This window comes from Dendropsophus ebraccatus, chromosome 5 (genome assembly GCF_027789765.1).
Source record: "Dendropsophus ebraccatus isolate aDenEbr1 chromosome 5, aDenEbr1.pat, whole genome shotgun sequence".
Lineage (NCBI taxonomy): Eukaryota > Metazoa > Chordata > Amphibia > Anura > Hylidae > Dendropsophus > Dendropsophus ebraccatus.
The window spans coordinates 43,670,599-43,695,226 of NC_091458.1; the positions used below are offsets into that span (position 1 = coordinate 43,670,599).

The 24,628-nt window shown below is 42.6% G+C and overlaps 1 protein-coding gene across 3 annotated transcripts in view; it reads right to left on the reverse strand.

The window, feature by feature from the left end:
• Positions 1–24,628, reverse strand: part of LOC138792479 (phosphatidylinositol 3,4,5-trisphosphate 3-phosphatase TPTE2-like) — a 39,720-nt gene that overhangs the window by 9,092 nt on the left and 6,000 nt on the right. For all 3 annotated transcript variants that reach the window (XM_069969962.1, XM_069969963.1, XM_069969961.1), the window contains exons 2-10: positions 23,261–23,330; positions 16,473–16,547; positions 15,969–16,016; positions 13,646–13,807; positions 11,081–11,200; positions 10,241–10,340; positions 9,889–9,952; positions 4,181–4,245; positions 3,512–3,572 (exon numbers count right to left, since the gene is read on the reverse strand). In XM_069969962.1, the coding sequence (XP_069826063.1) occupies positions 3,512–3,572; positions 4,181–4,245; positions 9,889–9,952; positions 10,241–10,340; positions 11,081–11,200; positions 13,646–13,807; positions 15,969–16,016; positions 16,473–16,547; positions 23,261–23,310 (745 nt within the window). In that variant the 5' untranslated portion in view covers positions 23,311–23,330. The remainder of the gene's footprint in view (positions 1–3,511; positions 3,573–4,180; positions 4,246–9,888; positions 9,953–10,240; positions 10,341–11,080; positions 11,201–13,645; positions 13,808–15,968; positions 16,017–16,472; positions 16,548–23,260; positions 23,331–24,628) is intronic.

The following is a 24,628-nucleotide window of genomic DNA, read 5'->3' on the forward strand; positions in this document are numbered from 1 at the left end:
CTGGGCGATCACAGAGAGAAGGCAGTCATGTGACTGATGGACACATTGAGCTGTGACTCTCTGTACTGGCCGGAATTCCTGTTTAGTCTGTTTTTTTTCCAACCAGCACAAGTCAGAAAATCTGCCTTCAGGAGACTGGACCGGGATTTCTGGTAAGTACAGCTTTGTTTTACAGAATGATAAGAACAAAAAATGAATGTATATTGCAAACTTGCTTTCTCTCACATCCACTGTTGATTTAGATTTTGAAAGTTATAACGACAGGTACACTTTAAGGCTGGTTTCACACGCTGTAACTGTGCGGCTGTATTTTTTATGCGGCTGTAAATGTGCGGGTGAAACTACGGCCGTGGGAAAAAATAGACATGCGGCTCAAAACATACGGTCATTTACTTGGAAATCTGGTTCAACTAAAAATAACAAATAAAATGTTAAGAAAGTGATGGAAACACCTCTGGATGCATCTGGGAAAGCAGGGAACACAGTTTACATGACTCGCTATTACCGGGGTTTGCGATCCTCTGCACTATAGCCGATGTCTCTCATGGTTAATATATTGAATTAATAAAACACATTTTCTGTCTAATAAAGTCCCTTTTATTGTTCAATAATTAAATGTAAACGATTCCATCATTTTGCAATTAAATATACTGTTAAAATAAATATATATATAAATAAATGTATATTTATATATATATTTATTTTTTGACAGTATATTTAATTGCACAATGATGGATTCGTTAGAATTAAATTATTGAACAAAGAAACTGTATTTATTTAAACGAAAATGTGTTTTATTCATTAAATATTAATTAGTACAGGAAGCTCTATAAGCCGGTAATTCATATGCCGGCAATAGAGCATTCTGTACTAATCATCACTTTACTTTAATGAAAACATCAAATGTTTCTTCTAATTATGTTATGACAATAACATTATTAGAAGAAACATTTAGAATTATATGTGCGCTCAGCTGATTGGCTGATCGGCTGAGCGCACATATAAAGAGCCGGTCCGCAGTACAGTCACTTCATTGTGCTGCGGACCAGCGAAGAGGACACATCGGGGTGAGTATAGAGCTCTCCCCACCCCCTCCCCGGCACTGCACCCCTCCCAGCAAGGAAGGGGGGTCACTTAACCCCTTCCTTGCTGGGATGGGTGCAGTCTGACATCAGTCTGGCCCCCCGGGGGTTAAGGGGGATGCAGTACATCCTCCCTTAACCCCTTGGGGGTCAGACTGTAAGCAGCGATCTGTAAAGATGCTGCATACTGTAAGGAGCACAACACCGCTCACAATGATGGGTGTTGTGCTCCTGTTTGTGTGTTTTGTGTGTTTCTCCCTTTTTGTTTTTCAGATATCGGTATCCTGGGGATTACGTCGGATTCCATGGACTACGTCGATGACCAGCGGTTGTTCTTTGAATTTTTTTAATAAAATGGTCAATGAGGGGTGTGGGGGTGTTTTTATTTGAATAAAAAAATTTGTAAACTTGTGTCTTGTCTTTATTTCTTTACTTTATAGACTTAGTAGTGGAAGCCGTCTAATAGACGGAATCCATTACTAAGTCGGGGCCTAGTGTTAGCCGGTATAAAATGGCTAACACTAACCCCCCATTATTACCCCAGTACCCAATGCCACCAGGGGTACTGGGAAGAGCCGGGTGCCAGTGGTCCCGGAGCGTCAATATTGGCGCTCCTGGACCGGGCGGCAGCAGGCTGGTAAGATTTAGGCTGGGGAGGGCCTAAACCAATGGCTCTTCCCACCCTGGTGTTACCAGGCTGCTGTCGTTTGGTTTTTAACCCGGCTGGTTATAAAAATAGGGGGGACCCTATGCGTTTTTTTTTTAAATAAATAAATAATTAAAAAAAAACGCATAGGGTCCCCCCTATTTTTATAACCAGCCGGGTTAAAAACCAAACGACAGCAGCCTGGTAACACCAGGGTGGGAAGAGCCATTGGTTTAGGCCCTCCCCAGCCTAAATATTACCAGCCTGCTGCCGCCCGGTCCAGGAGCGCCAATATTGACGCTCCGGGACCACTGGCACCCGGCTCTTCCCAGTACCCCTGGTGGCATTGGGTACTGGGGTAATAATGGGGGGTTAGTGTTAGCCATTTTATACCGGCTAACACTAGGCCCCGACTTAGTAATGGATTCCGTCTATTAGACGGCTTCCACTACTAAGTCTATAAAGTAAAGAAATAAAGACAAGACACAAGTTTACAAATTTTTTTATTCAAATAAAAACACCCCCACAACCCTCATTGACCATTTTATTAAAAAAAAATTCAAAGAACAACCGCTGGTCATCGACGTAGTCCATGGAATCCGACGTAATCCCCAGGATACCGATATCTGAAAACAAAAAGGGAGAAACACACAAAACACACAAACAGGAGCACAACACCCATCATTGTGAGCGGTGTTGTGCTCCTTACAGTATGCAGCATCTTTACAGATCGCTGCTTACAGTCTGACCCCCAAGGGGTTAAGGGAGGATGTACTGCATCCCCCTTAACCCCCGGGGGGCCAGACTGATGTCAGACTGCACCCATCCCAGCAAGGAAGGGGTTAACTGACCCCCCCTTCCTTGCTGGGAGGGGTGCAGTGCCGGGGAGGGGGTGTGGAGAGCTCTATACTCACCCCGATGTGTCCTCTTCGCTGGTCCGCAGCACAATGAAGTCACTGTACTGCGGACCGGCTCATTATATGTGCGCTCAGCCGAACAGCCAATCAGCTGAGCGCACATATAATTCTAAATGTTTCTTCTAATAATGTTATTGTCATAACATAATTAGAAGAAACATTTGATGTTTTCATTAAAGTAAAGTGATGATTAGTACAGAAAGCTCTATTACCGGGAATATGAATTACCGGCTTATAGTGCTTCCTGTACTAATTAATATTTAATGAATAAAACACATTTTCTTGGAAATAAATTCAGTTTCGTTTGTCAATAATTTAATTCTAACGAATCCATCATTGTGCAATTAAATATAATGTCAAAAAATAAATATATAGATAAATATACATTTATTTATATATCTATTTTTTTTAACAGTATATTTAATTGCAAAATGATGGATTCGTTAGAAATAAATTATTGATCAACGAAAGTGTCTTGATTACAAATAAAATGTCTTTGATTAATTTAATATAGTAACTATTAGAGGCATCGGCATTCGGCATCATTCCCGGCTATTTTTGAAGTACTTTGTACGGACCGCCTGTCAATCCTCGGCCGCATATTCAGCCGCAAATAATGGTCTTGTTCATTTTTTACGGGTCCGTTTACGATAGGGCCGTAGATTCATACATAGTGTGCACTGTGCAGCCGCATATCCTATACTTCACAGCATACACACGAACCCTCAAATATACGGGCGCACTATTACATCCGTACATACGGCCGCACTATTACTACGTGTGAAACAAGGGTAAATAAAATGTATGTATTATATAATGACGTATTTGTATATGGACCTAGACTTGTATTATTAACCACTACTTACTGCACAGGTTGTAGATCTTGTAGTGGTCTTTATGTTTGGAATCCAAAAATCTTGCAACATCCTAAAAAGTAATGTTATATTCAGACTTAAATTTCAGAGCGAACACATAAAAATAAACTATAAAAAAATTGAAGTGAAAGGAAAGAAGACAATTTACCAGAAAAGAAAGACATCAAACAGGAAAGTGGAGGGATAGGAAATTATCCTAGAAAAGTAGACAGAAGATAGAGAGGTGTATAAGTAATATTTATATAACACACATTAATAACAGACAACTCAGAGGACAATTATGTAATTTAAGGGAATATGTCAGGAACCATGTACAGAGCTGCAGACTCAGGCAGATAGGTGATAGGGAGATAAAACAAATGATGCTTTCTCTTTGCTGATGGACATTTGCAGAGCTATAAAATTTTCCTTAGAAGCTTAAGTGCCACAAATGCTGATGCTCAGCCCCAGCATGCACACCTCCTCCCTCCCACACCTCTCCCTTCCTTGACTAATTGACATACATGCCATCTGTGGCACTTCAGGATCCAATGAAAAGTGCAATTTTATAACTCTGCAAATGTCCATCAGCAAAGAAAAAGGCATCATTTTCTTTATCCACCTATTATATTATTATTATTATTATTATATATAATATAAATAATTAAAATATTGCCTCACCTTTATAGGATTCCGATAGAAGGACTGTTTTCCAGATGATGGGAAGGACATAGCAATTATCCTGTCTGTAAAATCAATGATAAGATGCATAATAATGGATAGACCTTATTATCCACGTAGAATGATATAACTACACAATGGAGTTCTAATTATTATAACCACCAGCTTACAGCCAGAGTAATGGTCATGTGACACACGGATAGCAGCTGAATGGGCTGGGAGTGGCCAATAAGGTGCGGCAGTGCATCCTACATCTGCTGGAGGGAGTGCAATGATCATGGTGGTTCCACAGATGCTTATTTGGGCTCAGGCCCAGCAAATCAGGGAGCCAGGTTAGCATTCTAAAATCATTCTTTTTATCCATGCGAGCAACTAGGGATATGTGTGCATCCAGCTTATCATATATCTTATATACCCTCCATGCCAGTTCAATGCACATGACTGCCTTTATGAGGAAGTGCTCATAATAATGTCTGGGTATAAGAGATTGACTCATTGAGATAGTTTATCTTTGTAATACTTGATAAAGTGCTTAATTTCCCAAGCATTTCTATCCAGGTTCAATTCTTAAAGGGAACCTGTCATTATTTTAATACTGCCTGAAGTGCAAGCCATTTGGACAGTCCCCCATGTTCCCCCCACACACACGCACACCTGATTGATAGATTACTTCCTGTTTGGGTACATGAGAGATCTATCAGTCAAGGTCTGTGGGGTGGGGAAAAGCCACCATTGTCTTGATGACTTTTGAGCTTATGTAATGAGCTTATAATGAAATATATATTTAGGGCTATAGCTATAGGGAGTGCAGAGGCAGAAATACCCACTACCTGGCTTTAATTTATAATTTTAGATAAGACTCGTCTACTATAGATATTTGTATACTAGTGCCAGGGCCGCCGATAGGGCAGTACAAGTGGTACTGCCGTATGGGGCCCGGACCCTAAGAGACACGGGGGGGGCCCCCCTTGCACGGCCCCCCTTGCCACCTGTTTCTGAGCATCCTGAGAAGCTGCGGCCGCGCAGCTTCTCCGGATGCATTGATCGCTTTGATGTTCCGCCCGCACATTGAGCGGGCGGAACATTGAAGCGATCAGAATACAGGAGAAGGACCTGTCAGCGTCCTCCTCCTGTATTCTCTCCCATAGGCTGCCGGCACTTCATACCAGCAGCCTATGGGAGGCCGGGACGTGACCTCTCCGGCAGGCGTGATCATGTGACGTCATCACGCCTGCCGGAAGTCCCGTCCCTGCGGCTCGCAAGATGGAGCCAGAAGAGGAGGAGGAGAGCTGCTGCCTGCACAGCGCGGATTAGGTGAGTAGGATGTTTGTTTTTTTAGGGGCACCTCTGGGGGCAATATTAGTGTATGGGGGGCACCTCTGGGGGCAGTATTAGTGTATGGGGGCACCTCGGGGGGCATTATTAGTGTATGGGGGCACCTCGGGGGCATTATTAGTGTATGGGGGCACCTCTGGGGGCAGTATTAGTATATGGGGGCACCTCTGGGGGTATTATTAGCTCATGGGGGGCACCTCTGGGGGCATTATTAGTGTATGGGGGCACCTCTGGGGGCAGTATTAGTATATGGGGGCACCTCTGGGGGCATTATTAGCTCATGGGGGGCACCTCTGGGGGCATTATTAGTGTATGGGGCACCTCTGGGGGCATTATTAGTGTATGGGGGGCACCTCTGGGGGCAGTATTAGTGTATGGGGGCACCTCGGGGGGCATTATTAGTGTATGGGGGCACCTCTGGGGGCATTATTAGTGTATGGGGGCACCTCTGGGGGCAGTATTAGTATATGGGGGCACCTCTGGGGGCATTATTAGTATATGGGGGCACCTCTGGGGGCATTATTAGTGTATGGGGGCACCTCTGGGGGCAGTATTAGTATATGGGGGCACCTCTGGGGGCATTATTAGTATATGGGGGCACCTCTGGGGGCATTATTAGTATATGGGGGCACCTCTGGGGGCATTATTAGTATATGGGGGCACCTCTGGGGGCAGTATTAGTATATGGGGGCACCTCGGGGGGCATTATTAGTGTATGGCGGCACCTCTGGGGGCATTATTAGTATATGGGGGCACCTCTGGGGGCATTATTAGTATATGGGGGCACCTCTGGGGGCATTATTAGTGTATGGGGGCACCTCTGGGGGCATTATTAGTATATGGGGGCACCTCTGGGGGCAGTATTAGTATATGGGGGGCACCTCTGGGGGCATTATTAGTGTATGGGGGCACCTCTGGGGGCATTATTAGTGTATGGGGGCACCTCTGGGGGCAGTATTAGTATATGGGGGGCACCTCTGGGGGCATTATTAGTGTATGGGGGCACCTCTGGGGGCATTATTAGTGTATGGGGGCACCTCTGGGGGCATTATTAGTATATGGGGGCACCTCTGGGGGCAGTATTAGTATATGGGGGCACCTCTGGGGACATTATTAGTATATGGGGGCACCTCTGGGGGCATTATTAGTGTATGGGGGCACCTCTGGGGGCATTAGTATATGGGGGCACCTCTGGGGGCATTATTAGTATATGGGGGCACCTCTGGGGGCATTATTAGTATATGGGGGCACCTCTGGGGGCATTATTAGTATATGGGGGCACCTCTGGGGGCATTATTAGTGTATAGGGGGCACCTCTGGGGGCATTATTAGTGTATGGGGGCATTAGTAGTGTATGGGGGCACCTCTGGGGGCATTAGTAGTGTATGGGGGCACCTCTGGGGGCATTATTAGCTCATGGGGGGAACCTCTGGGGGCATTATTAGTATATTGGGGTACCTCTGGGGGCATTATTAACTCATGGGGGCATCTCTGGGGGCATTATTAGTATATGGGAGCACCTCTGGGGGCATTATTAGTATATGGGGGCACCTCTGGGGGCATTATTAGTATATGGGGACACCTCTGGGGGCATTATTAGTATATGGGGGCACCTCTGGGGGCATTATTAGTATATGGGGACACCTCTGGGGGCATTATTAGTATATGGGGGCACCTCTGGGGGCATTATTAGTTCATGGGGGCATCTCTGGGGGCATTATTAGTGCATGGGGGTACCTCTGGGGGCATTATTAGTTCATGGAAGCCACCTCTAGGGGCATTATTAGCTCATGGGGGCACCTCTAGGGGCATTATTAGCTCATGGGGGCACCTCTGGGGGCATTATTAGCTCATGGGGGTACCTCTAGGGGCATTATTAGCTCATGGGGGCACAGCAGGGAATCCTACATACAGGGGGCATCCCACACAGCGCAGTTACTATGGGAGCCTACAGGGGGGAGAAAGGAAAGGAAGTTGCTAGAAATGTGCGGAGCCTAAATTGTTTGTCTCGCAGGTTCTAAGGGGATGAAACATATCTGGAAGGAATCATCATGGAGGTCTGGGCCGGATGGAGAGGAAAAGGGAAAGTGACGCCTCAGATCAAAGAAGACATCACCTGTGAGTCACTGTATGACACTTTTCTTATTTTGTAGAACATCATTTAGTAGGGGCGCCCCGAGGTGACAGCTACTACATTATCTGTACTCAGAGATATCACTGTGTTATCTGTTGTGTTACATAGGACTGCAGGTGACTACTACATTATCTGTACTCAGCGATATCGCTGTGTTATCTGTGGTGTTACATAGGACTGCAGGTGACAGCTACTACATTATCTGTACTCAGAGATATCACTGTGTTATCTGTGGTGTTACATAGGACTGCAGGTGACATCTACATTATCTGTACTCAGAGGGATATCACTGTGTTATCTGTGCTGTTACATAGGACTGCAGGTGACATCTACTACATGATCTATACTCTGAGATATCACTGTGTTATCTGTGCTGTTACATAGGACTGCAGGTGAAATCTACTACATTATCTGTACTCAGAGATACCACTGTGTTATGTGGTGTTACATAGGACTGCAGGTGATATCAGGTGATTTCTCCAGGTTGCAGAAGTTCAAACTTCATCGTGCCCTGGTGTGCTGGTGTCTGTATGTCTGTATACATGTGTGCTGGTGTCTGTATACATGTGTGCTGGTGTCTGTATACATGTGTGCTGGTGTCTGTGTGTGAGATCAGTTCTAGAGAACTGGCTCATATATCCCATTTTCCCCAGTGGCTTAAAATGTAACCTCTGTTATACAGTTATAAAATTGTAGAACCTAAAGGTGAACAAGGTGCAATTCAAAGAGACACTTACTTGTATAGCTGTCTCTTGTGCTCTGTATGCAGTGCATTATATTCACCCTTGCAACGTACAATTTATAGCGTGTCTACAAGCCCAGCGGGGCTCATTATGATGGAGACTACAACTTATACAAGAGTGGGGTAGGGGTTCCCCTGTATTCAGAATGCTGTTGAGTGCTCGGCAATGCCCCATCTGGGATTATTGAATTTCGAGGGTCTATGCAGAGCAGGATAAAGACACCTCTGCTGCACAAACAGGATCTCCTAGAAAGCGTTCTCACCGCCATGTATTCGCTATCACTGGCTTGGGTGAGCTAAACTAGTCTGCCTGGGGGGCGGGATGATTTGTATATGCTCACTAACATGGAACAGCCTCATTATATTAGCCTTATCAACATATTCTATGTTAGTGAGCATACCGGGGAGGGGATATTGGTGAACATATACAAATCAAACAGCCCCCCAGACCCTCGAAATTCAATAACCCCAAACGGGGCATTGCCTAGCACTCAACAGCATTCTGAATACAGGGGAACCCCTACCCCACTCTTGTATAAGTTTTAGTCTCCATCATAATGAGCCCCGCTGGGCTTGTAGACACGCTATAAATTGTACGTTGCAAGGGTGAATATAATGCACTGCATACAGAGCACAAGAGGCAGCTATACAAGTAGGTGTCTATTTGAATTGCACCTTGTTCACATTTAGTTTCTACAATTTTATAACTGTATAACAGAGGTTACATTTTAAGCCACTGGGGAAAATGGGGAATATGAGCCAGTTCTCTAGAATTGATCTGAACCAAATTATACCTCCCAGCAAGGCGTGGGTCGAACACACAATTTTTTTTTTTTTATTAATGTGGGGGGCCCAGACACTTTGGTTGTATGGGGCCCCGAAATTCCTGATGGCGGCCCTGACTAGTGCTATATATATATATATATATATATGTGTGTGTGTGTATATATATATATATATACACAGTATATATATATATATATATATATATATATAAACAAAGCAAGTGAAGGACAGCATCTCCAATGCAAAAGTGCTCTTACTTTATTGTGCCAGTTTGCATAAAAGTTACAACGTTTCAGCTCTTTACCTCAAGCCTTTTTCAAGCATAGGCTCGAGGTAAAGAGCTAAAACGTTGTAACTTTGTAACGTATATATATATATATATATATATATATATATACACACACACGCATATATATATATATATATATATATATTATCCCCTGCTTTCTTATTAGGGGTTATGGAGGATTAGGGTTAGGCAACCACAGCTCATCTTTTATTAATATGGTAAAATGAAAGCTGAGATGTGATTGCCTAACCTTACTCCTCCCTAATCCTAATTCTAACCTTATATTTATTAGTAAATCAATTGTTATCAATAAAAATATTGGCAGGAGACTTCATTAGTGTTAAGTACTGGGAACCGTACAGTGTTTTTATACCATAATAGCTATGTACAATACTACATGGTCTAAAGTTTGTGACACCCACCGGTGACATAAGTGAGGTCCAGGTCAAATCCATCCTTCTGATATCTTCTTTTGTTTTCAGAAACCTACAAAAGAACTAATTTTTACTCTTGCGGTCCATGACCTGATTCCTGGTGGTTGATCTATGGGCAGGTAACTAGAATAAATGTCCAACCAAGCAGCTGATGCCATAGATAGATGTCATTCAACTCAACTCATAAGCTTAAAATTATTTTTTCAGAAGGTACAAGGGGAGGCTTATCCATCCTCTATGGCTATAGTAGATGTAACTTTTATATAGTTATTAGGCTGGTATATGTGACCTGTTCTTGGATTAGAGGATTTACTAGGAGTCCACTTATGATGAAACTCACCATTCTCCGTGTGACCTTTTCCAGTTGCCTTTTCTGAGAAGCCAGACGAAATATTCTAACCAGAATAATTATCCTCAAAGCTCGGAAGAAGTTCACCAGTCTAGAAGGAAACAGTATTTTTGAATAGTTAATAGATGTATTTCTTATGTTTTTCCATTCAGACTGCTTTGGATGAGCCATTGATATCTGTAGGGTAAAGACTTTTATATCAGATTTTTGCTTAGGCTGGGTTCACACTGTGTTTTTGCAGTCCGTTTTTCTCATCCGATTTATGCAAAAACTGGATGAAAAACGGATGTATTTGTGTGCATCCGTTTGATCCATTTTTTCCATTGACTTTCAATATAAAAAAGGAGCAAAACACATCCGTGTTTTTTTTTTTAGCATACACAAAAACGTTGGTTGGACACATTTTTGTGTAAGCTAAAAAGCAAATCTGTCTTGATCCATTTCTGATCTTTTTTTTTTATAATGAAGCCAGTGCACAAACGGATCAAAATGGATACACACAAATGCATCCGTATTTTCATCCAGTTTTTGCATAAAATGGATGAAAAAAAAGCTGTTTGCAAAAACGCAGTGTGAACCCAACCTTAGAAAGCAGATTTCATGTTGTGATTCAGACAGGTTTCTCAAACATCCGAGATCCATTTGTATTATTTCTCAATCAGATATTATCATGTGGAAGAACATGAATCAAGTAGTCCACTAAAAAGATAAGATGGGTTGACTACAGTAAAAAAAAACATAGCTGCAGGCGTAACTGTGCTTTGTATCCTGTAAAATTAGGAATACATTATGCCATAAGACCATACTATGCCTTGGAAGATAACATTATACCTTGGAATGTTGGTAGCACCACTGAAATCCGTGAAGGCGTATATCAGCGTGACTACGAGAGTGACCACAACAATGGCAGCGTCAAAGATGTTCAGCTTAGAACTAAAGTACTTCCGAAATCTGTAAGACAAGTATAAGGAACAACAAACACGCTAATGAGTTTGATCACATCAGCACTTGGCTTGTTCATAACAATGAGAACCTGAAAAGGTCTGGAGAGAGAAGAGCTCCGGACAATAAGTGACAACCAGATACATGATCACAGAGTGCCGGGCACAATGAGGAAATATGAGGAAATGGAAAAAGTCACCGCGGGTCATCAGCTAAATAATTCATAGTGATCTTATAACACTGCTCCGATGATAAACACTACTGTCCGACCTTCAATTTTTTTCTTTTTAATATTTTAAGAGAAATTCTACCAGGTCAGAATTTATCATCATCTATGTATATACAGGCATGCTTACTACAGAGTTATTTGTGGTATTTATTCTCTTAAGTTTTTTTCATACAAGACTGTATTTAAAGGGGTAGCGCTAAACAAATATTCACAAAATAACACACATTACAAAGTTATACAACTCTGTAATGTGTGTTATGTTAGTGAATGGCCCCCTTCCCCGTGTTTCCCCCCACCCACGCTGGACCCAGAAGTTTGGTGCATTATACTCACCGCATCTCGTGTCGACCCCCGTCCGCCATCTTGGGACAATGACGTAGTCTTCGGGAGGCCGGCCGAACCGCTCCATCCGTGCCTCATGTCGGCGCAGTTTGGTGCATTATACTCACCGCATCTCGTGTCGACCCCCGTCCGCCATCTTGGGACAATGACGTAGTCTTCGGGAGGCTGGCCGAACCGCTCCATCTGTCCCTCATGTCGGCCCCCCTCTTCCGCGATATAACTGTGCTCAGCCGCGATTGGCTGAGCACAGGTATGCTCAGCCGATCGCAGATGAGCAGCTGATGACGCGGCAGAGGGGGGACGGCATGAGAGACGGATGGAGCGGTTCGGCCGGCCTCCTGAAGACTACGTCATTGTCACAAGATGGCGGACGGGGGTCGACACGAGATGCAGTGAGTATAATGCACCACACTTCCGGGTCTAGCGTGGGGGGGGGGGGGCACAGGGAAGGGGGCCATTCACATACATAACATACATTACAAAGTTGCATAACTTTGTAATGTGTGTTATTTTGTGAATAATTGTTTAGCGCCGCACTACCCCTTTAAATAATGTGTACTCTCATTGATTTTCATTGTAAAGCTACAATTTTCAGTAAACCTGTAAACCAGCATCATGAAATAAACCTGGAAACACATGAAAAGGACACTTGTATATGTTTGCTATTAGGCTCTATATAGGGGGAGATTTATCAAACATGGTGTAAAGTGAAACTGGCTCAGTTGCCCCTAGCAACCAATCAGATTCCACCTTTCATTTTCCAAAGAGTCTGTGAGGAATGAACAGTGGAATCTGATTGGTTGCTAGGGGCAACTGAGACAGTTTCACTTTACACCATGTTTGATAAATCTCCCCTTTGTCCATATATATATTATAGAAACAATATAAGGCTGGATTCACACTTGATACGTCTTAGGTATACATCAGCCTCCAGTCAATTGTCTAAAGAAGTATACTGACAGTGGGCCCATTTAGTTTAAAGAGGGACTGTCACAAAAATATCAGAGAAACATGTAAAAAGTTTTGATCGGTTAGAGTGTTCAAATGACGACCGAAAATCCCTATATGTGCCCTATAGACCCATAATAGAAGTCTATAGGGCACATCTCTTCACACTGACACAGAATGGGCAAAGGACTGCACAACTCGCTCATTCCTCGGATCGCTCTGTAGCTCTGTCATGCTCAGAGCATATGTGTCTAGCAGTCTTTGTTGAGCCACAGCATGCACACTTCTTCCCTCCCCCACCCCTCCCTGCACTGCATGATTGATGTATTAGGTTTCCAGCACTGTACATCAATCAGTCAAGGCAGGGAGTAGTGGCAGAGTGAAGAGGCATGCAGTCAGTCTGTACGCCGTCAGTATGGCGCCATTAAGCATCTCTTTTTGATAGGATCCCAAAGTAATGTATCGGGTTAACTGTGAATCCAGTCTAATATATACAGAAGAGAGCAATGTGGACTGAGTGTATATACAGATAACGTAGGGAGCTGGGGGTATCTGTACTTACTTGTTTAAGACTTTGTTCACACAACGTATATTTTGAATTAATCACAGCCGTTGTTGCAAATTGCAACACCGGCCGTGATTAATTCAAAATATACATTGCATTAAGAGTCAATGGAATCCTGTCCAGAGTGTATGCACATAGTATACACTCCAGCCGGGATTCCTAGTGGCCGCACGAAAAACTGACATGTCAGTTTTGTATGGTAGCTGTTCATTGATTGTTTGTTTTTTTTATACCTTAACTGAATGATCACAATGTACTCAGTACAATGCTTCCTGTGAAGTTGGCATATCAGCGTTTTCAATGATCTAAGTCAGCATGTGCTCTTTAGATTCAGCACTATATACCAATATTATGTGTGATGGTCACATACCCTTCCACAAAAATGTGCAGCAGGACATCTATCAGGAAGAAGAAGGAAATAGATAAGGAAATGCCGGATATGATAGCCGCTGTCTCTTTACTCTTGTCCACAACAGAGAGATCCACAATAACGAAGACAAAGTCCACAAAGATAAGGAGCACCCCAAACACCCTGAAATAATAAAAAAGATTAAGTAGACCTCAGAGCAGAAGAACTGGTGGAATCCTTCTGATCTGTATATGCGATTTAACCAGCTCAGCCAATCAGTGACTGCAACTGACTGGCTGAGCGGGGCATCTGTCAACCACGTTGTGACGTTGTCGGCAGGGACCTAAGAAGACAGCCGTCGGGGTCCAGGATCGAGCACCTGGACAGGTGAATATGACCTCTTTTTTCAGTTCCCTTACTCCCAGCCCGAAAACTTTTTGGCTTACTGTGGACTTCTCCTTTAAGGCGCAACTAAAAATGCGTCCTGTCTGAACGAACGATAGCTGGATCGTTCATGCAACCATTTGAATTCATTTTTATCACCCGCACATCCCCTGTTTAGGCAAGAACATGTGTAGCCAATAGCGCATATTGCCGCACAAAAAAATTTAATCAGCCGATAAGGAAGTGTTTGCTCCTTCAACAGCTGATCGCTGGCTCTTGTGCACGGCCCGATTATACGGTAAATGAGCCTTCCTAGAAACACTCATTACCAATAATGGGCCTATGTAAAAGGGCCAGACCCGTGCCTGATACCTAAACCTATCTAACAAATAAGCGCTCTTGCATAAGTGTTTAATGATTGTGTCTTTAATGATGCTGAATGATTGGGCTGCATCATCCCAGCTAACAGCTGAAGAACAAGTGATTGCTCATTCACCAACGAATCACTGAATCTTTTACATGGGGCAATAATTGTCTGGTTTGGGTCATGTAAAAAGCCCTTACAGGTTGGTGGCAAGGAAGGCTTGTCTAGCTAGAATAAGTCTAACATATAATCTGCTGCCAGTAACTACCCTGAGGTCTGTTCTAGCCTGCAAGATCATTCCGGCAAAATTTAGTCTTAGTCATAGTAATCTGATTTTCAAGTCACTACTTTCAAAACATCAATATTGGCAGCAGGTTCACTGTCTATTAAATCTGCTGTCACGGAAATCCCTGCTCCACCTAAGTCTACATTTCATCTGTTTTGTACACATAAATGTTTCCCCTTGCCGGCAAAATGTTGTCTAGTGCGGCTGAAGCCGAACACAGAATAAGGACAGACTCCCTCTTGGTATTTGTCCGCACTGAACTCAGTGGTGTAGATGTTATGATAGAATTTATGGCGGATGTGTAGTGAGCTGTTCTGCTTGTCTTTTTATAACTGTTCAGATAAAACTCACCTAAACCTAAAAAAATAATAGGCAAATGCCATGAACAGGACACCTGTTTACACAATTTCTATACCGGTTTAAAACACAGACCTCTTATGACCTAGTGCTGTTCATTTTCTATTATTACTAACATCAGGCCCTGAAAGGGTTAAAGGGTATTCCAGCTCTGGGGTGCATTAGAAATTAAAAAATACATACTCACTTTCTGCTGCCTCTCAGACAGTGCCCAGTCCCCACTACTCTCTGCTGCTAATGTGCCGACTCTGCAGGAAATGCCCATTCAGACAGTTGCTAAGTGAGACAGGTCTACCACAGTGGCCTGGGATTGGCTGAGCATTTTTTAAAGTGACTGGGAACACTTCAAGGGACATTAGTCAATGTGTGAAATGGAGTATTTTCACTGAGATCCCAGATAAGTTATAGTTGGGCTATTCTTTTACTGAAAAGGGCTTGCCAGGATCTCACAGAAAATGTTATTTATTTTATTGAAATAAACATTGGAAATCACTTTAAGGCTATGTTCGCACACAGTATAACAATGGCTGTTGCTTAGTAATGGCCATTGTTATACTGTCCGAACACTGGCCGATGTTTGTATGTTCCTGCAGCTGTCAGAGCCGTCAGAAATGCTGCAGGAACATTTGTTTCCATATGGCCCATTGAGCATTAATTTCCATACACACCACGGATGAACAGATTGCATCCATATGTGCATGGAAGATTAATAACGGCCGCTGTGCGTGGAATTGATATGATCATTCCTTTGCATGGCTGCACCAAACAACGGCCGTTGTCGGTGTGGCGTGTGCCTGGAACAGGGGGGGCATTGCATTGATTTCAATGCAATGCCATCTGGGCTGAAAAGAACAGCAGCTTTTTTCATTAAAAACAGCGTCCGTTCTTTTCAAAAATAGTACGTTGAATGAACATAGCCTAAATACATTCCAGATAGCTCTGAAAAATCTTACCTGAAGCCAAATGATGTGACAAGAGGAGCGATGAATTTTCTCAGCTTGCTGAAAATCAAGACAAGGTAGAATGAAGTAAAGATGTATACTGCAATATATAACAATATAGAACAAACACTTTGTGACCAATATATAACATAAAAACATATATTTTTAGCCAACAGAATATAATACTGTATATCCATTGAAACAGAGACACATGGAGCAAAGGATTTTATTTCTCACCTGATGCAAACGTGACTACCGATCACCCAGGCCATATTGTTTGCCATCTTCTAAAGCAAACAGCATTCATCACCCATCCTTCATACACTGCCATCCATATAAATATACTGATGACTTTACCTAAATCACTCTGAAATGGATATGTGTCTCATTCAGTCTGTCACATGTATCATTTGCTAGGATTGTGTTACATGGGACCTCTTATAATAATACATGGAACTATATAATATATAATGTATATTGTGCAGTGAAGCCATTCTGCCGTCAGTCAACACCTACTTGCTACATGTTGCCGGCTCCTCTGTTTCATTCTTCCCGTCATCGATCTGAACGTTTTCTTCTGTTTTTTTAAACCTGTTATAACATGAAGAACAAAACCATTATTAGTCGCAATAATAGAAGTTGTAGTAATAATAATAACAGAAACAACAATGCTTATTATTATTATCATTATTCTATTTCCTCAAGAGTATATTATTATTTAGGAAGTGTGACAGAAACATATTCTTCCTCTATGGTTTTGTCTTTCCATATAGCTTAATGGGGTATTCCCTTATAGTATGTCACTGACACAACAAAAAGGTAATGCTGCTCAACTGGAGAGCGGTGGTCCTATGACCCCATTCAATCATACTAAACAAGAGTGTTAAAAGCTGACCATGTGCTGTATGCCATGCTTTCTTCTGGCTGCCATACAATGGAGAGGATTCTCCAGGTTTCTACTTTATTATCATTTGGTTCCCTAAACAGGAGTCAGAGGCCAGGCTCTTAATAGAGGTGAGGGTCTCAGAAGTTACAGCTTTACCTCTAAGGTCCCTATATACCTTAAGGCTATGTTCACAAAATGTAAGTTAAAAATTAATCATGGTCATTGTTACCACTGTGCAGCAATGGCCGTGATTAATACACAACTTACGTGCACTGCACTTAGAGGGAATCCCGACCAGAGTGTATACACATAGTATAGCTAGCGGCCGTACAAAAAACTAATATGTCAGTTTTGTGCATCTGCTATTCATTGAATAGTTGAATAGTTATTAAAGGGGTTGTCCGGCGATAAAAAATTATTCACAGAATAACACACATTACAAAGTTATACAACTTTGTAATGTATGTTATGTCTGTGAATGGCCCCCTTCCCCGTGTCCCACCACCCCCACCCGTGTACCCGGAAGTGTGGTGCGCTATACATTACCCGTCACGTGCTGACCACGGTCTCCGATCCTCAGCAGTGACGTCTTCTTCGGGAGGCCGGCGGATCTTCCCGAGTGCCGGCCGCCCTCTGCAGCGTCATCCGAAGCTCAGCCGCGATTGGCTGAGCATAACTGTGCTCAGCCAATCGCGGCTGATGACGCGGCCACGTCATCAGCTGCTCAGCCGCGATTGGCTGAGCACAGTTATGCTCAGCCAATCGCGGCTGAGCTTCGGATGACGCTGCAGAGGGCGGCCGGCACTCGGGAAGATCCGCCGGCCTCCCGAAGAAGACGTCACTGCTGAGGATCGGAGACCGTGGACGACACGAGATGCGGTGAGTATAATGCACCACACTTCCGGGTCTAGTGTGGGTCGGGGGAAACACGGGGAAGGGGGCCATTCACAGACATAACATACATTACAAAGTTGTATAACTTTGTAATGTGTGTTATTCTGTGAATAATTTTTTATCGCCGGACAACCCCTTTAAAGGTGTATGGCCACCTTAGGACATTAGTGCTATATCATGATATACCAGCTGAATAGTTATTGTACCTGGAATGAAGACTAGAGGGGTTGCTGTAAATTATGTCATGCCCTATCTTATCCTGGTAGTAGGAAAAGTATGATGTTCCCTCATGATGGCCTCTCCACGATGTTGCCCTTGTGGTCTCCAGACCAGTCTCTGGCGATCACTACAAACTACAAAAGCAGAACTCATCGCTGAAGAGGCCAGACCTCCATTCCAGTTTCCGGCACCCTAATAGTGCCAAAGGGGATACCCAGTCAGGTGGACACAAACATTACACAAATCAGGAAGGGCCAAAACACACCTGGGTGGGTTCCCAAAAAGAATTTTTTGTGAAATATAACTTTTATTGGCTTCTTAAAAACACTGGTCAATATAGTGGTCACTTTAAAAACACACGCCACTATTTCTTTATGTCATAATATGTATACCGCAACGTGGGGGTTAGCACATAGTAGCTGCAGACTACTGACTAACTAAAAGTGGGTAAGTATAACACTGACTAACTCAAAAAGAAATAGCGGGGTGATATTCAAGATATAGCAGCATAGCCCCTCAACTAGTTTCACCCACACAAGGGCGTCATCAGGAGGAAGGCTTATGTCCTCCGCTGCCGCCGCTCTCCGCTTATGGAAGTGACATGTCACTTCTTTGAGCGGAGAGCCCTGGCAGCAGAGGAGCGTGCGCTCTCCCATAGCCGGGCTATGGGACACTGAGGCCGGTGAGATTCCGTGGTGGAACTTTCCACCTGTTTTACTCAGTGTGAACATACCCTAAGAGCTTGGCGTTACAGTGATTTGGTCAGGGAACCAATGGTACAGCCATATCTCCAAAGTGTTGCTCATACCACTCAAGCAGCCAGTACGGCTTAAACAATCTACCATGACCTGGAGCACCTCCGGGCTCATCTCCCAGCAAGCACATCTGGGACACCATTGGTCGGCAATGGCAAAGGAAGCCACCAGCAGCAATGGCTCCTTCCTTAGACAGCCAGTGCTATCAGTCATCTCATTGATGCCAAGGCTTGTAATCATGTATTTCTTCATACGGAGCTCATATTTGATACTAAATAAATCAAGATGTTTGGAATATTTTTGTCCTATTGTTTCATCATTAATAAATCCCTAACATTTCTATTAATGCTGTGATATCCAAATAGCTTTGCCCTCTTAGTGTTGCAATTGCACTGTTAAAGGGGTTATCCAGCGAAAATCTATGTCTTTGAAATCAACTGGTTTCATAAAGTTATATAGGTTTGCAATTTACTTCTATTTAAAAATCTCAAGTCTTTCCATACTTATTAGCTGCTGTATGCCCTGCAGGAAATTTTGTTTTCTTTTCAGTCTGGCATAGTGCTCTCTGCTGACATCTCTGGCCGAGACAGGAACTGTCCAGAGCAGGAGAGGTTTTCTATGGGGATTAGCTGCTGCTCTGTACAGTTCCTATCTCAGCCAGAGATGCCAGTAGAGAGCAGTGTGACAGATTGAAAAGAAAGCAACATTTCCTGAAGGACATACAGCAGCTGATAAATACAGGAAGACTTGAGACTTTTAAATAGAAGTAAATTACAAATCTATATAACTTTGCGAAACCAGAAAAAGATTTTTGCTGGATAACCCCTTTAAGGAGTGTGGCCCTATATATCAAGGCAGAGGGGAGCAGCTCTGCCCCTGAAATATTGTGCAGCATTATCTGATGACACATACACTTCCACCCTGTGGATAAGGATGTTCTGTGAACCTCATGCTAAATCTCTTCCCTGTTTGCAATTCATTGGAGCCATTAACTATGACTTTTGAATCGTAAGGAACAACTTGTATTTAAGAGCTGTTAATAAATGAACGGTTAAGGTCACAATACAAACATGTCGTAGAGCTAAATCAGTCATTTAGTTTCCATTACGTTACATTCAGATGAGTTGTGCCAAATGACCAACCCTACTAGATCCATATAATATTGTGTATCTGTGGTAGTATACATCATTAGACTGACATGTATCATTAAACCTTACCTGGAACAAATGCAAGTCGGTGTTCCCATAATAAGTCTATTATTACATGAGTTAAGAATGACGAGGACTGAGCCAGTGGCAGTCACAGCCAGCCTGTGAGTCATTTACTATATGAGTTCTATGTCAGCAGGTATCTGGTGATTCATTCCATATTAGGTTTGCTTAGTTGAGAAATCTTAATGTTCAAACTTCTTGAAGTTCCTAATAAGTGACCAAGAGGAAAGCTTACATTCATGCCCACTATAATTTGTAAGGTTGTTTGCCATGGCATTGACTTCATATCCTCCATATTCTTTGCTTTTTGGCAAATTGTGTTATCATCCAGAAAAATGACTACTGGAAAGAGAAAAGTGTCCAACGGTTGTGCAACATGTGAACATGTACATTGGCTGTTGAGGTGATGATCGATATCTCCCCGGATCCTTACCTGACATGTAACCTTGTATTATAAACTGATTTTATCAGGCATCATCTTTATAGGTTTCATTAAATGGCACCAGACCAAAGTTTGAGCATTTTTAAAATTATGCAGGTATTTGTTTTAGAAATGCAAATTACAGGGTGATTCCATAATTTTTTCCCCCTTTACTTTAACTGCAGACTATGACCTTTGACACTGCTAACACAAATCTATGGGTCAAAATACAAAGAAAGCAATAAGGAATATCAACACAGATCAGTATTTATAGTCAATAGCGAAGCAGCCAATACTATTTGTCTAAGATATCAGTGTCTGTTCTGTTTATGAAAGAGCTTAGCAGTTGGGTCGGGGAACCTAATGATTAAACTTAGGTAGAGAGTTCCCACAGTCCTAGGCTTTTTAAGAATAAATAAACAAAGTGGAGGGACTGTGGTGAAAATGCTATAATACGTCTTATAGCATGTATTTATTAATATGTACATTAAACACAAACATGAAAGACAGGTTTTATACTTAGATGATTATAGGTAAAGATATAGGGGGTACGGGGTAAAGGTACGAGATGGGTTACCCCTAGTTTAACCCTGCCTATTGCTGAAGTGGGACCCCCTGGTTTAGGCGTCCCCAAACAACAGGAGGGACTGACCCTGTGCTAGGGTTGTGTAGGTCTTTCCCGTCACAGATGTCAGTTGTCACTAGTGACAACTGACATCTGTGACGGGAAAGACCTACACAACCCTAGCACAGGGTCAGTCCCTCCTGTTGTTTGGGGACGCCTAAACCAGGGGGTCCCACTTCAGCAATAGGCAGGGTTAAACTAGGGGTAACCCATCTCGTACCTTTACCCCGTACCCCCTATATCTTTACCTATAATCATCTAAGTATAAAACCTGTCTTTCATGTTTGTGTTTAATGTACATATTAATAAATACATGCTATAAGACGTATTATAGCATTTTCACCACAGTCCCTCCACTTTGTTTATCTGTTCTGTTTATACCGTCTTCTATCTTTGCTGCTGAGAACCACTTGTGGAAGATAAATATAAGGACATTGCTTTCCTCTGTATAATACACTAGTGAACCGGCCACATGGAAAATGCCGATGAATCTGCAGACATCAGAATCTAGAGCAGGAGGCAGAATTATACATCATCTTGTGGGAAAAGCTTCAGTATAACTTGTCAATAATTCATGTAATCTTCTGCGCATTCTGGGCTAAGTAGTCAAATGGGCGGGGCTACTTAGTGACTGTATAAATGTGCAAATAGAGAGCTGGGAGGTCCACGTGACTACTTAAACAGTATAATGCTATAGAATAGGCACTTACACTGCAAAGAGACTCAATGAATACTTAATAATTATCAGATATCAGAAAATGAGCTATTGTTCAAACCAAGTTTTTATGTAAAACATATATTTAAGATTTTTTAAAATTTTCCATTTTATTATTTATATTTTATTTAAAATAATCCTGAAATCCTGCAGTTTCCAAGTTGGCCACTAAGCCAAAAATAAAGCTTGAGCGAACCTCTAGCATGCTCGAGTCGATCCGAACCCGAACTTTCGGAATTTGATTAGCGGTGGCTGCTGAAGTTGGATAAAGCCCTAAGGCTATGTGGAAAACATGGATATAGTAATTGGCTGTATCCGTGTTTTCCAGACAACCTTAGAGCTTTATCCAAGTTCAGCAGCCCCAGCTAATCAAATTCCGAACGTTCGGGTTCGGATCGACTGGAACCCGAACCCGGTTCGCTCATCTCTATTCCTGTTCTGTTCAGATCAAGAGCACAGTGACACTAGTATATAGATAACACAGACAGTCCATGGGGTTTGCTGCAAAGCATATGTCTAAATGCTGTTAAAAAAGGCAAGATGTCAGCTTGCATAACAATATACAAAAATAAACTAAAACAAATAACATAATCATAAAATAGAAAAACGGAACATACTTAAGTACCTGGCTCTGATCAGTATAAAGAAATCTAGGCAGTACACTATTTTTAAAGGGGACCTAGGGCATTTTTCAAACAATTGCTTCTCTGATGGTCCTTCTGGAATCCTGCAGGGAAGCTGAACACTTGGAACAAAGTGATACAACTTTTACAAGACGAAATAAACCGATGGTCGATTTAGGATCAACAGATCTTACTGTAGCCTCACTGAGCTCTACAGGCGAGTATAGCTTACTGTTTATTTACGCACAATAAGAAGCTGTAGTAAAAATTTTAGACAAACCCTTAAGGTAACAGAACATCATCTGTTTAATAGTTTACTAGTAAAGATTGCCATAGGAGCTACTCTAATATAACTTGTTCACAGCAAAGACAAAAAAAACTAGTTTTTCAATATTCTCCACATTTCATTAGTGCACACTACTACTATCTCCATAATAAGACTCTAAAAGGAGTCACCATACAGCACTGCATGGCATACGTGTAACTCCATAGTAAATCCGCACAGGTGATATTTTGTTATCCAGAATAAGGCTATGTTCACACAAGGTATATTTTCATAAAACTACGCCCGCTGTTGCCGATTGCAACAATGCTCGTAATTAATACGAAAATATATGTTATGTTATATATGTTTGGCCTTACGCTCCATTGTTTACAGTGGGAAATTCTGATGTGGGCGCGCACGGATGCGCCCGCATCAGAACCCAGTGGCGCTAAGACCGGAGTACCGCAGTACCGGCCGGGATGATCTTCAGTGACACTGGCCATTCTGTGACTCGATCGGGTCACAGAACGGCCAGTGTCTTACGTTGTGTGAACATAGCCTAAACTTGTAAATTGTCAACTAAAGCAAGCTACAGGAAGTAAAGCCAAGTCTTTACCTTGTATAGTCCCTCTACTCAGGTTAATACTTAGTATATGAAGTGTTTAAAAATAATCTGAGTTGATCACTCACCCATTGACTTCAACAACCTCTGCCCTCGGAGCAAATGTTACAGCCGACATCTTGTCAATGAATGATGGAGCTAAGAGGAAAAGCCAGAACAATCATTAGAATGTGATACCTTCTCATGTGTGATGTCTCATATAGAATCTGAGCAGTACGTGTAGACTAGAGACTTGGTCATGAGGTATTTAAGCATCACCTTCTTCATAATGCAAACAATGGAGGCTGGAGAAGTTAAACTAAGCAAAATAAAAAAATAAAAAAAAAATTCTCATAGAAAAAAAATTGCACCCTAATAAACAGAAAGCAAGAGTAAAAAAATGCAAAGCCTTTCAATGATAAAAATGGTTGTATACACATTGGCCTGATCAACACAAACACCATAGCAGTAGTACTTCCACTACACTAATACATAGTATTGCATAATACAGTACTGTGTGAGTACTTGTAACTATAGGCTATTGTGAGCTAAACAAATTAAAGGGAACCTGTCACCCCCTGTGCCGGGGTGAAGGCCGCCCGACCCTCCGCTACAGCCCCGGATACTTACCCCACCAGTTCATGCTGCCTGAGTACATGTAACCTTCAGATATGTGAAGCTTCACTTACTTATACATAATCTTCATATGTAAGCATTACATGGCACGCTTGATAATATTTTCCTGAATCTTGTATAGTCCTGAGAGGTTGTAAAGTGATATTGTTATGTTGATTCAAATCTTCCTTATCATGTAATCTGTGTTGCATAAAACAACAATCATCTCTGCAGTTCTAGGTCACAAGTGACTCCCGTACTGGTGTGTACATACAATGAACATAGCGTCCCTCTACTAGTAGGAGTATTATTACACCTGTTCCAGGTAATGATGAAGCTGCATCACTGGCTGCACCCAGACACGAAGGGTACTATTACACGGGCCGATGGGGGCCCGATCATAATGTTTGCTAAGCCTATTACACGGCCCGGTAATTGTTTAACAAGGGCTGCACGGATATTGTTACAGATGTCCCTGCAGCCCTTGCTTAAACAGTATACATTACCTGTCCATGCTTCAGGGCTCCTCTTGGGGTCTGCTTCTTCCCGGGTCCCGTGCGCTGCTGTTTCAGAGTGGCCTGTCTGAGCTGACAGGCCGCTCAGCCAATCACTGGCCATGGCGGTCCCAGCCAGTGATTGGCTGAGCGGCCTGTCAGCTCAGACAGGCCACTCTGAAACAGCAGCGCACGGAACCCGGTAAGAAGCAGATTGCAAGAGGAGCCCTGGAGCATGTATGGGTAATGTATACTGTTTGCAAATCTTCATCCACTGCGGGGCATTGCTATTACACGTAGCGATGCACGGTCGGCGGCCACCAATTTTAGGTCCAAACCTAAATCAAC